The sequence below is a fragment of the Euleptes europaea genome, chromosome 2 (genome assembly GCF_029931775.1).
Source record: "Euleptes europaea isolate rEulEur1 chromosome 2, rEulEur1.hap1, whole genome shotgun sequence".
In the NCBI taxonomy this organism is placed as follows: domain Eukaryota; kingdom Metazoa; phylum Chordata; class Lepidosauria; order Squamata; family Sphaerodactylidae; genus Euleptes; species Euleptes europaea.
In genome coordinates, this window is record NC_079313.1 from 66,940,382 (window position 1) to 66,954,068 (window position 13,687).

A 13,687-nucleotide genomic window follows, 5' to 3' on the forward strand; every position below is an offset into this window, starting at 1 on the left:
TTTAGCTAGGAAATGCACACACGTTACTAATAAGAGAACAATGAAAACTGTAACAAGGCAATAATCCAATATAGACATTATTCCACAGATGGATTTAAATTGATTCATATTGATGGGGCATTACATCATTTACATGAGTGTAATGAATAGATTGGGGGCGGGGAGTGTCACATCCAAAGAGTCCAACAGCTATCTCTTATTTTACAGTCCAACTGTGGGTATGTTTTTATTGCATATACATCATACTCTGTTCAACTGGCTTACTCCCAAGTAAGCAAGCACAGGACGATAACCTTAGAAATGCAGATATTGCTGTACCAGACTATCATAATTTTGAACCTCTAAATGGGGAGTGGAAAAGGAATTGAGATATATGTCATGTATTAAAGTCAGTTTCTTTGCTATATTATACTAAAAGGTGCTTAAGAGAGAAACATTTAAATGAATAGAAGGAAGATGACAACTAATTATGCACTTATTTTCTAATATCTGGAAATCATTTTTAGAAATTCATGTTTAGATTTATTATAATAGTTATCACAACTCAATGTATATTATTTTATCACCATTTTCTAATATAACTGTTATCATCATTTATTGTTTATTATATAATATGTATATATTGTTTTAAAAAATCTTTGATGAAATTGGATTGTTTCTATTTTCTGTTGATTTTTTTCTTTTAATTAATTACAATAAAATCTTATAAAATGTCTAAAAATAATTTTGTGCCTTTATTAGGCAAATCTATAGGCCTAATCTCAAAATATCTTCCTCAGGCAGCCATAGCAATTTTGACTCCATTGTTCATAAATTATACGTTAATCTCATTTGCTACTTGGTTGCCTGTTCACTCAGTTTGGATATATCCATTCCTCACAATCCACTTTGTAGGTTTCACCATACTGAATAGTGATTGTATCACCTCTGTGCCATTAGATCTGCACTGGCTACTTGTTTCTGGGCACAATTCAAAGTGCTGGTTCTTACCTATCAGACCCTAAACAGTGTGGGACCAAGGCACTTGAAGGATCACCTCTTCCCATACTATCCAGCCTTCCAGTAAAGATCCTTCTCACAAGCAAGACCTCAGTTCTGTGTCCCCACCTGCAGAGGTGAGGCAGATGGCAGAGACTGGGCTTTTTCAGTGGTGGCACCTGGCCTGTGGAATGCCCTTCCCTTTGAAGCTCTCCAGGCATCCCCCCCCCTCTCTTCTAGGCACCAGGGAAAATGTTTCTTTTTATCCAAGCTTTTAACTAGGAGGTTGATCTTTCTGTTTTTACAATCTGCTTCTAGCTTGAGGATCATTTAAGCTGCCAAATGTTTTATATACTTTGATGTAAGTGTACATTTCTGGGTTTTATTGGCTGTTTTTAAACAACTGTTAATTTTAATGGGTTTATGTCTTTATGATTTTATTTTTTGTGAGCTGCCTTGAGCAGGTCTCTGAGGCCACCTATATGTGTTTTAAATAACAACTGATAATAAATTGCAACTGCCCACTTGGGTCATGTGATTGCTCACCCCAACTCCACATAATTTATTAAAAAATCCTGTCCCATATATACAAATCCTTTGGGGATCCTTTACTCACAACTCCCCATTTATTTCAGCCAATGCTTCCTGTTCATCAATTAGCTTCCTGTAAGAAAACCTGTCCTCTTATCCCCATTGACTTTGGTGAGGGACTTCATCAAAAAATGTTGGGAAGCCCAAGTACATAAACATTTACTAGATTTCCCATGTACGAACTAGGTTGCTTCCACATGCAATGCTTTCTTGGTGTTGTTCTCTCAAAATGCACCATCTCCAGATCTAGAAACAAGGGACTTCAAATTTCACAACCTAAAAACTTCTCTCTCCCCCTCCCCACTCCTATCCACTTATTTTTATAATTGAGACTTTTGGGACCATGGACAGCCCAATCCTAATGGGGGGGGGGACTGGCTTAAAAGCCAGTGTAACCTCAGTGTCAGTGCCACTTGCGCTGGCTAAACTGGCACTAAAGCTGGCATGGGGCCACTTATGCCAGCCCCAAGGAGCAGTGCGAGGCTCTGGCACTGCCTCCCCAACAGTGTTTCCACTGCATGATGGCTCGCGCCAGCACTCAAGGGAGCATTCCTGGGGCATTCCTGGGGGCAAAGCTGGCTTTAGTCAGCTCCCAAAGCCCCTTGGGCCTGGGAATGCCCTCTTTAGTCGGCACTAAGCTATGCCTGCAAAAAGGCAAGCATAGCCCTGTGAAACCCAATGGAGGAGTTTCATGGGGTTTTGTCACCTTTTTGCCCTTTTTTTTGGACTGGGAAGCTGCTCAGGAGGCAGCGCAGCGGCACTGCCCTGGGCGCTTCTTAACCACTGCCCCCTCCAGGATTGTGCAGTTAGTCTTCTAGTCCTCAATGAGGGCAATGCTTGGACTCAGGGTGACACCCAGCATTCCCTTGGGACATTATGAGGGAATTATAGGCTTGAAGGAACTAGGAAGTAGGCTTGATGAAAACAACTAAGAAATAGATTTCAGTGGTATGGGTGGCTTGCGACTTGACAGCACTCAACGCACGCATACATGTGTGGCTTGGCTGTTTCTGTGTTTTCCTTTTGGCCATCCCTCCCAGTATCACAGTAACAAAGTTTCTGGAGAGCTGGGGCCTGAGAAAGCATAACAGTCACAAAGCAAGTTTCTCGTTTGACCAATTCAGACTTTTAACTGTTTTGACAAGAACAGTACCTAACTTTTGTAACACTGATCTGCTAGGTTTGCCCCCTTTGTTTTTCACAGGAACGACACCCACAGCATACCTGTCTTTAAAATACCTGAAATCCTTAATGGACACCCTTGCCTAACCAGCAGACCTCCTAACCCTTCTCACACCAAAATCCATTACATTACCTACTCTCCAATCCTTTGCTAATATTTTATTTGCATTTTAATTACATTTGTGTTAAGCAGTCAGCGATTTCCATGTGAGTTCTTTAAGAACTCTCATAGGCCTGCCACCCAGTGGCAGTCTAATTTTGTAATTTGTCACTTCACCACAATTCCACTAAAGCAGTGGTTCCCAAACTGGGCAGTACCACCCCCTGGGGGGCGGTGGGATTACCTAGGGAGGCACTAAGAGACAAGAGGTCAGCAAGGGGGGTGCTAGAGGTGGGCCCCTTCAACTGTGTTGTTCACTAATTTACAATAGATCAAGCTATGGCACCATGCTGGTTTTGTTGAATAATTCTCAACTAAAATTTTTTAATTTGATTTTGAATACACGTGCAATTAATTGTTACTGTTTTGAAATTTTATTATTATCTTCTTTAATGAGTCATGCAAACCCCTATTCTGAAGAATGCTTTTTATAGGATAGGGTAGTGGGCGCTGGAGTTGAGTTTGTGGAACCAAGGGGGCGGTGGCCCGAAAAGTTTGGGAACCACTGCACTAAAGTCTTCCATTAAAAGAACAGGATTTTGCCTCTACTTCCCATTGCCTAAACACTCATTTAATGTTAACAGATGTGTTAGGCGCCGTATAGAAAAACTAAATAACACGGGCTTTGCCGGAGAATCTCATTTTATATCATTCAACTCCAAGAATAGGTTGAGGCCAAAGGACCCCGGAAAACGGCCACACCCTGCTGACCTGATGGAGGACCACACAACCAGCTGAAAAGAAAGGCGGCACTGCCCTGCAAAGTTGGGTGCTTGTGTACCTTTGCAGGGAAAAGCCGGATGCCGCCAGGTTAGCCACACCATAGCTAAGGCAGTAGGGTTGCCTGGTCCCTCTTCGCCACCACCAGGAGGTTTTTGGGGCGGAGCCTGAGGAGGGCGGGGTTTGGGGAGGGACTTCAATGCCAAAGAGTCCAATTGCCAAAGTGGCCGTTTTCTCTATCTATCGGCTGGAGATCAGTTGTAACAGCAGGAGATCTCCAGCCACCACCTGGAGGTTAGGAAAACAGTATAGGGGCAACAGTCATGTACAAAAGGTGCAATTTATATAAGCTACTGAAGTGAAAACATGTATAATATAGTACTCAACAAGGTAACCACACAACAAACTAACAATCAATATGTACAATATATACAGCAAGGAGCCGCAATAATTTTCAGGAGTCTCAACAGAGTAACAGTAGCAATCCAGTTTCTGTGTACAAAATTTCATAAGAAGCCACAATCTTCCACAGGAGTTTCTGTGTACAAAATTTCATAAGAAGCCACAATCTTCCACAGGAGTTTCTGTGTACAAAATTTCATAAGAAGCCACAATCTTCCATAGGATACGGCCGTTTCAGATTCACAATAATATGGAATCCTTCTTCAGTCCTTCAAATATTGCTTCCAAAAAGTGTGCTGTCATACACAAGCTTGATACCATCCCACGTAGGGTAAGCATAAATCAGGTTACAAAAAGACGTCAGCAAAGTACATCACGTAATGCAGGTGCCTTTTTCTTCTCCACCACCTGGAGGTTGGCAACCCTCTATGGCAGTAGGGCAAAACCAGGTACCATTCTATCCAGCCCTTGCCAGCCTCCCATGGGGTGTAGACGGGGCCGAGAGCAGCTTGTCAACATTGAGCTGCAAGGCTTCCCCCTTTTTTTAACTGCCCCTGTTTTTTTTTTGCCCACGGGGACTTCCCCCCAGTGAAATAAATGACCAACCCGCTCCTGTGACTAACTTTCCTACCCCTCTCACCCCCGTCTTTCATTCCTGGTTTCCTAAAGGTAGTATTTCATGTACGGTTTAGAACTAGGGATTTCTTTTCTTTAAAAAAAACAAAACACAATAATAATAATAATAATAATCTGTTGTCTTCCCTACTTGTCCACTGCTCTGCCTCTCTCTCTCTCCTCCCACCATAGGCTCCCTCCGAGCCTTATTTGTCGCGATCCTGCTCTTCCACACAAGCATCAGCGACGGCGGCCGAGGGATAGGGCACGGGGCGCGTGACGCACGCGCGGCTGTCGGCGTTCCAGTGACGTCAGTGAGGTTGACGGAACGCGAACAGCCAGCCCTTTCTCACACACACACACACACACACACACACACACACACACACACCGTTTCCTGTCTCCTTCTCGCGAGATCTGGGGAAGGGTCCAGCATGGAGGCCGTGGAGGAGGCTGATGTCGATGTTGAAGGGGACGCGGCGGCCGTTGGAGAAGCGCGGTCGGGGTAAGAAGGCCGGGGGGGGGGGAGGGAGGAGGCCTGGCGCCGGGTCCCTCCGGCAGGAACGCCGCTGCGTCGGCCGGGGCCCCTGAATAGGAGCTCGCCTCACTTGGCCGTTGAGCGGCGCTTCCTCTTTTGGAGGCGGGCCGTGGCGGTTGGTTGCGGCTTCTGCTCGGAGGACCCCTGGGCCTGGCTCGTGCGCTTTCCGCCGTGGGGCCTCCGCGGAGGAGGGTGCCTCTGCCCCTTTCCCCGCGACGTTTGTGGGCACACGCTCCCGGTTAGCTTCCGACCCTCCCTGCCCTAGGCCCTTTAGCAGAGGCCGCCCAGACATTTGCCCTTCCGTGTGTTTTCTGTTTGTAACGGTGGCCCAACGCATCTCCCGGTAATAATTGGCATCCAGACTGCTGGGGAGGCTGGGGGAAGGAATGTCTACCTAGATACAGGCTTGCTCTCTGTGTGCTTTAAGTAAGTGGGTTAAGAGTCCTGGAGTGTCAGAGTGAACTATAAGCAATGGTAGGATGAAACTGCAACTGTACTGAGTCGCCTTGCTGTCTGTAAAACAATCATATATGTACAGAATGTTGATGTACCGCCATAACGTGAATTTGGATAAATATCCTTTCCACAGTACAGTCGGGACTCAGAGATTTCTGCCCCTTAGGGCCTCTGGGTCGCAGCTGCCAGAATAAACTGTTTTCTTGAAATAACGGTTTGGGTCTCTATTTCCCCCATGAACCCCAGTTTACCGCTACATGTTTATAGTGAATCCGTACTCCTGTTTTGCCTTCTTTAAAGGAGAAGTTAGGGGATTGCTTCGTAAAAATGTCTTTGTAAGATTCCCATTCAGCCCACCCTGTTCCCATCTCCGTCATTGCCTGTCTATAGGGTTGCCAACCTCCAGGTAATAGCAGACGATCTCCTGCTATTACAACTGATCTCCAGCCAATAGAGATCGGATCACCTGGAGAAAATGGCCCCTTTTGGCCATTGGACTCTATGGTGTTGAAGTCCCTCCCCAAACCCTGTCTTCCTCAGGCTCCACCCCAAAAATTTCCCTCCGATAGCAAAGAGAGACCTGGCAACCCTACCTATCTAGATAGTAAACATTGCTGAACGAGTTGTGCGTCTTTGCTAGTTAGGTACTACTAGATTCGTTTTCAGGCTCGGCATCCTACAGACCATTTTTAACGGACTTAAAACTGAAAACTTGTCAGTTTGCTAATGCACCCAAATTCAGAAGCCACTGCAGAATAGGTAATTGAAGAATTAACAAATAGGGTAGATTAGCAGTGTGTGGCCTTCAGCAATATGTAATAATGTATGTGAGACTAGTTATATTACAAGATTGTTGCTGTTTCCAGCTGCTGAACATTGTAAGTAATGCTCTCTTTTGCCATTCTTGCTGCCAGAACATTTAAGTTAAATTGAGGAAGGAGAACATACCTCACCTTCTGAGCTACTCCTTCATGCAAAGGTTACTGTTTCCACTGGACAGTAGAAGAAAACTGCCAAGTATCTTGTCTTAGGAAAATAGACAGTTTGTGCCTCAGTAGTACAAAAAGTTGGCATATCCTCCTGAATAAGGGTAGGTTATGTTTGGTTCATATGATCTGTCAAACTTTTAAAGTGCATCTTCAGTACTCTTCCCCAAGCTCAGGCAGTTCCAGCTTTACAGCAAGGTGGTTATTATACTAGCAGCTGTTAATATCTTAGCTTGACTTTCTGAACTGTATTATAAAAACTACCTTTATAAAGTGTTGTGACGATTGACATAATTCTCTTGGTGCTTATAGTTTTGAAGCTTAATTCTGTTTAGGTACAAATGCAGCTTCTGTAAGAATCAGTGTTCTTAAAATGTGTTTGACATGAGGTTATGTTTTTATTTCAGAAGCCATGACAACCCGTCATCCAGTTTACTCCAAGATCACTACCTCGACTCAACTTGGAGAACTGATACTGGTCTTGTAAGTTTGCTATGAAACAAGTTATGAGAATCTCTGTCTTGGAGACATTGTCTTAAGGTGTTTCTCTGCCTTGGCCAATTAAAATACATCCAGACCACCACAGGGAGATATTTTTTTTTAAGAAATACTTAATGGAATTCTACCCCCAGGTTTCAAAGCCTTGAAAAATGAGCACATAGCTAGCTGCATGAAACTGGCTGATAATGCATTTCTGCATGCTGCTTCATATGTCCATGAACAAGAACTTCTGTTCTGTGTGTGTCAGTAGGAAATGTAAACTGGTATTTTGAACATTACCCTATTTACAATGTTACTGTACCACAGTTTTTAAGGGAGGTGAGCTTTTCAGGTAGATCTTACTTATTGATTTATTTTTCTTACAAATTCCAGTTCAGCCATGAAACCTCTGCCTGATTAAAAAAAAACTGCTGCTCATCCACTACATTTTTGCACTGCAAAATGAGAGTAATCTTGTCCTATTTCTACAGAGTTGATGTAAGGATTGTTGTACAAAAATCTGGGTTTTGTAAATGTTTATTTAATAAAATATTTTTCTTCTAGCCTTGGAGTCTTGATAGCACAATTAGTGAAGAGAACAAGGCTGTCATTGAGAAGATGTTGTTGGAAGAAGAGTATCCTTTAGTTGTCCATTTGACAAAATAGAATTTTCAGCCTTAGTAAGAAACAGAACTGTAGTGTTGGCCTTGTAGTTAACATGTCAGCTGATCGGTGATCTAGAGAAGTGGTTCCCAGCCTTTTGGGTATGGTAACCCATCCATGGCTGGCCCAACGTTTTTGGGTGCCCTAGGCAAACTATGACCTTGGCACCCATCTGTTCCAGAATTCAATTTTACATATTGCCAAACCAGATGTTTTTGAGAAACTGACAAACATCGCGGAAAGAGTGCCGCTGCCCCCACTATAAACCCCAAGTAACTGGGAATTCACCTCGTCCTCTTATCTGGGCCAGAGCTGGAGTTTGAGGAGGTGGGGCACTGGATTGAGGGAATACACAAAGATTGCAGACAGTGGTGAAGAGGTTGGTGGCAAGGGGCTCAGTTTAGTACATTTCCCACATCAGGTAGAGAGCAATGAGGCACTGCAGGAAGCTGGGCAAAAGGTTGGTCTGCTGAAGGAGCAGTGCCAAGACAGGGCCCACACATGTACACACATCTGGTTACTAGCTGACAGATGGCTTCCCCCTCCCTTATTGTCACAAAGAGGGGGGGGGAGATGAGACTATAAGAAGTTGGTGAGGAGGAAAGAAATAGAAGGATTTAAAGGGCAGGAGTGGCCATTGGGGAGGGCTGGCTTGTGACTCACTTTCAGAGCCCATTTTTTGGTCCCGACCCACGGGTTGGGAAACAACTGATCTACAGAACTTCACCAGGAGGTGACTCATAGACAGAGGATGTGAGTGAGTTCTGCTTCTGAAATTATTAGGTCTTAAAATCTAGAAGTCCAGTGATAGAATAGACATTGTTTGGGTTGGATCCTTGGCATCCTTTCCACTGGTGGTAGGGGCTCAACTAACATAAGAGGCGGGAGGGGTGATTTTGACTGCTTCTTCTGCCTTTTAGTTGAAGTTGCCCATTTTACATATCCTTCAGTCAAACCCCAGCACTGTTGTTTTGATGCTCAAAAATGACTACTTGGGTAAGGGGAGGCAGAAAAGATCTGCCTCCACCAACATCTGCTGGGACTGCACATGATCTTACCCAGCATGGTTCCAGTTACTGATGATATAGAAAATCAGTTCATCATTTTTGTAGTTGCATTGTTAAATTTTTGAAACAGGTAATTGAGTGTTAATACTGTTTAAGTTTTAGGTGATGCTCTGTGACTTTCTGTCGGTTTAAATAAAATCCAAATATTTTAAAATGGGAATTAAAAAAAACTGTTCCTTTGTTGGAGAGCAGCATCTGCATATTATAACTTTTGCTAATGTTAATTTGACAGAAGGCATTTGGGGGTCTCAAAAGAACTGCTAATTGTCATGAGAGACTGAATACTGAAAAAATTGATGTTATAGCCATGCAGATGGAAATAGCTCTGTAAATTGTTGACACTTCTAATTTTTGTGGGTGCGTTACTATTACATTAAGGTAAGATCTCTTGCTTTAGTAAATGAAGATGGCTGTTTGCATTGCACAAGACATAGGAATGAAGAGAAAACTACCGTTCCTTCAGTCAAAATGTTGAACATGGTGTGAAGAAGGAGATCAGGGGAAGGCCATATCCATGTGGTTACATAAGCTTGTGAATGAAATCTTTGCCACTGTGTTATAGTTAATCCATGAGCTGAAGCCTGCAGAAGTTACATTATCTTACAGTGTCAGCTTTTCTTGGTATAACCTATTATTATTTATGGGGGGAAAACAAATTGTATGCAAAATACAGTCCTTAATAATTCCCAGATACTATCTGTCTAGTAAATCACCTTCAGAAAGACTTTGGCAAGATTTGAAGGAAAGTGATAAAAAGTGCATAAAAAGGTAACATCTGCTATATGGAGGGTGAGAATCACATCTTGATATAATTTAGAATGTTTTAAAATGGGAAGCATGTATTTTAAATGCCACCAGTGGGCATAAGGTAACTTGAATGTGTCTTGTTTTGTGCTTTACAGTCCTCACAAGAAAGATGGAAAACTCACGTATGTACTTGTAAGGCTATTATGGATAATGATTTTCATACTACAGAATTTTAGAGGAGTTGATAGCTGTCTTCATACTTCAGTTTGGATAGTTTGCTGATAATTCTTGTGCAGAATTGCCTTGGCAAGTAGGATAATTTTATCGATATAAACTCAATGTTTATATTTTTAACTGTTAAATGGCTGCATTTAATGAATTTACAATCACTTCATGCTACAAGTGAATTTCTGCTGTTAGCTTATTATCTGTTTGTTTTGTTCTGAACCTACCAGTCAGCTACGAAAGAAATAGCAATGTGTGAACAATGCAGTAAATAAATTGATGTACACAAAAGACAAAAGCAACACTTAAACTTGTAATTTGCCTTTTTTTGAAACAAAAAATCAACAGCCTGTTTATGCCCCATTTCTGAATACTTTGAAGTGCATGCTATTTGTAGTGAAGAACTCTTATAACTCCATTTTGTATGGGCATTTGTGTGTAGCAAAAGATTATTTGCTGTGTTTTTCTTCTAGCATACGTTCACCTACAAAATCTAGTGTGTCATTAAAATGGACATTAGAAGAAAAAGAGTTATTTGAACAAGGACTGGTAAATATAATGTCGTTAAACTATTAATGAATTTTAAAGTTCTTATTTGCCTAGACAAATATATGTATTATCATAATAAATATATTTGACCCTAGACCAGGGGTCGGCAAACTCATTAGTCAAAAGAGCCAAATATCAACAGTACAACGATTGAGATTTCTTTTGAGAGCCAAATTTCTTAAACTTAAACTATATAGGTAGGTACACTGTTTATTAACTTAATAAACTTTAATTAAAGTTTTAAGTCTTAATTAAACTATAGGTACACTGAATAAAACTTGATATCATACTTAATAATGATCTTATTTATTGAAAAAAATTAAATTGTAAGTCCCTGCCATTTCCCCCTGCCCGTCCGGAGTCCTCGTCTGGAGGCCTGGTCTACCGCCATAAAAGCCTATTGGTAGACCTGGCCTCCGGCTGAGTCCCATTGGGAGGCCATGTCTACCTGGCTTTCTTGTCAGTAGACCTGGCCTCCGGAGGCCCATAGAAGCCAATTGGTGGACCTGGCCTCCAATGGGGGACTTTTCCCACTCCTCGGAGTCCAGGTCTACTGCCAAGAAAGCCAGTGGGTAGACATGGCCTCCCAATGGGACTCAGCCGGAGGCCAGGTCTACCAAAGGAAGTCCGCCCCGTCCAACAGCTGATAGGCGGGGGCAGGAACCGCCGAGCCGCCCTCCCAGCAATCGCACGGCTAGAGGGGAGGGGAGGCTTTAGCCTCCCAACCATTGAGAGCAAGGGAAAGGGGGACCCGGCCATTCTCCACGGTGTGTGTGTGGGGGGAAAGACAGTGTGCCCGCTCGCCCGCTCTCTCTCTCTCTCAGGCACGCCGGCTCCGCAGCCCGGCTGCCGGCGTGAGCGGGCACAAGAGCAGGGACTCCGAACCAAGTTCGGAGAGCCGCACTCAACGGGCCAAAGAGCCGCATGCGGCTCTGGAGCCGCAGTTTTGAGACCCCTGCCCTAGACAATTGGTCTTCAGCTGCTGGGCCAGGACCCACAAATGTAACAAAGCTAGGATGGGTTGTCCCAGTTATAACATTTACTTAAAAATATATATAACAATAATAGGGTGGGAAGAGAATACCTGTATACTCTTGATATTTTTGTATTAATTTCACAGTCATGGTTCCCTGCCCCCAATTTTGATGATTGTAATTAGTACAGTGGCTACAAATTTGAGCTTTGATCCCCATTATGGTGGAAAGATGGATAATAAAGGAATATAAATTCTGTCAGGTGTATTTTTCTGTTTCCAATACATTTCCCAGGATTCTGTATAATGAAGTAATAACTATGAAACATTGTATGTGTAGTATAATTGTGTCCTGAGAAAAACAGAAAGAGGACATGTGCTAAACAAATTTGGTCCCATGTTACACACTGAAGTTAAATGTGGACCCTGCTCTGAAAAGGCTGAAATTGTATTTCATTTTTGTTAGGCTAAGTTTGGCAGACGGTGGACAAAAATTGCTATGATGATTAGCAGTCGCAATGTTCTTCAAGTAAAGAGCTACGCCAGGCAATATTTTAAGAACAAGGTAAGCTTGCAATAACTTTTAGTTGACAGAATGGCAGGGTAGCAAAATTTGGCAACATCTCTCTGAGAATAAAGGTAGGGAGTAGAAATGCCATCCTAAGCAGAGTTATCCCTTTCTAAGCCCATAGACTTAAAAAGGTGTAACTGTATAGATGGCGCTATGGATTACCTCAGCATAATAAAAAATCATGGTTATATCATGGATATGCATTGTATTTTAGTGGTTTTAAATTTTTTTACCATCAACCAGAAAGTTTTTTCTTATGACCTTATGGTCTATGTAGGTATCTCCCTTTCAAGTCCTTTTTTTGAAAAACTGACCCTTGCAAGGTTCCATCTTTAGTCTTTACTTCTAGTCTTTTCTGTGTGTGTTGGGGAGTCCTTTCCTGTGTATGCTAGCCTGCTTGCTCCCTTTTACTAGATTCTGTCCATCCATAGTTACCAGTAGTTCTCATGGATGAAAGTTCTTATACTCACCTGCTTTCTAGCACAGAAAGCCTGATCCTAGACCCATTTTTTTAGCCTATTTTTAAAACTTTGAGCATGAGTTGAGCAACACTGGCTTTACTGACTCATCCTCGTTCCCCTGCAAGCCAAGACAGAATGGGCTCTATAACTCTTCTCAATTGAGAGAACATCAGAGAGGTGCTGCTAAACGTATCTTTTATCCTGTTTAGCTGCTTTATGTACCTTACTTGCACTTGGCTTGGGAGAAAGTCCCTGAGATGTACTGGCTCAAAGGTTTTGATCTTTTTAACGTTAGAAGAAATGGTAGTGCTTCTAGTAGGTAAGGTCAAAGTATTTCTCTTGTGCTCAGTTTCCTTCTCATAGTCTTCATATATATGTTGCTAGCTAACAGGCTACAGTTCTGTTTCTGAGGGTAGCCGTAGCAGTAGAACAGCCAGATTCGAGTCCAGCAGCATCTTAGAGACCAACAAGATTTTCGGGGTATAAGTATTCTAGAGTCAATTGTCCCTTCACCAGATACATCTGACAAAAGGAGCATTGACTCTCAAAAGCTTATATCCTGAAAATCTTGTTGGTATCTAAGGATTCAAATCAAGCTACAATTCTGGTATTCATTTTGTGAGAAAATGAATGATGAAATACAATGCAACAATAACTGTACAGTCCAAATTGTATTTACAAAGAAAATGCTAACTACAAGATTGGTTTTTACTAATGCATTTCTGTGGCTGTGTGTGCAAATCTAAATCTTCTCTTTCCTCTTGCTTTTATGATTTGTTTGGACAGCATTTGATTTAATGAGCTGTATCCTACTATCTGCTGCTATGAAGTGCTTAAGGACATGAATCTTCTTGCATTCCCCTTCCCCCAGCAGCTCCTTTTGACCACTGAAAAGCTGTTTCTGGAAGCTGCGGGACCCACGTGTACAAAGAATCATGTGGGTTGGTGGGGGGAGCTCCTGAAAGGAAGAGGAACGGGAGGAAATGGCCCGCTCTTTTGCTGAAGGAGCTTCTGAGGATGATGAGGTGATTTTGCCAGATTTTCCTCTCCCTACTGTGCCTTCATAATATGCATGGCTTTGTCCACATGGGTCCTCCAGTGTAACTTGCTAGCTTCTCCAGAAGAAAAATGGACTGCTGAGTTCATTGGTTCTTGTAGGTTATCCGGGCTGTGCGACCGTGGCCTTGGTATTTTCTTTCCTGACGTTTCGCCAGCAGCTGTGGCAGGCATCTTCAGAGGAGTAACACTGAAAGACACTGTCCTTCAGTGTTACTCCTCTGAAGATGCCTGCCACAGCTGCTGGCGAAACGTCAGGAAAGAAAA

The 13,687-nt window shown here is 42.7% G+C and overlaps 1 protein-coding gene across 2 annotated transcripts in view; it reads left to right on the forward strand.

The window, feature by feature from the left end:
* Positions 1 to 5,046: 5,046 nt before the first annotated feature.
* MYSM1 (Myb like, SWIRM and MPN domains 1) overlaps positions 5,047 to 13,687 on the forward strand; it is a 30,546-nt gene continuing 21,905 nt past the window's right edge. Inside the window, exons 1-7 of one of the 2 annotated variants that reach the window (XM_056845672.1) lie at positions 5,047 to 5,153; positions 7,036 to 7,111; positions 7,673 to 7,743; positions 9,529 to 9,606; positions 9,741 to 9,767; positions 10,284 to 10,359; positions 11,799 to 11,897. In XM_056845672.1, coding sequence (XP_056701650.1) covers positions 5,083 to 5,153; positions 7,036 to 7,111; positions 7,673 to 7,743; positions 9,529 to 9,606; positions 9,741 to 9,767; positions 10,284 to 10,359; positions 11,799 to 11,897 — 498 coding nt within the window. In that variant the 5' untranslated portion in view covers positions 5,047 to 5,082. The remainder of the gene's footprint in view (positions 5,154 to 7,035; positions 7,112 to 7,672; positions 7,744 to 9,528; positions 9,607 to 9,740; positions 9,768 to 10,283; positions 10,360 to 11,798; positions 11,898 to 13,687) is intronic. The other variant, XM_056845673.1, reaches the window with a different exon arrangement.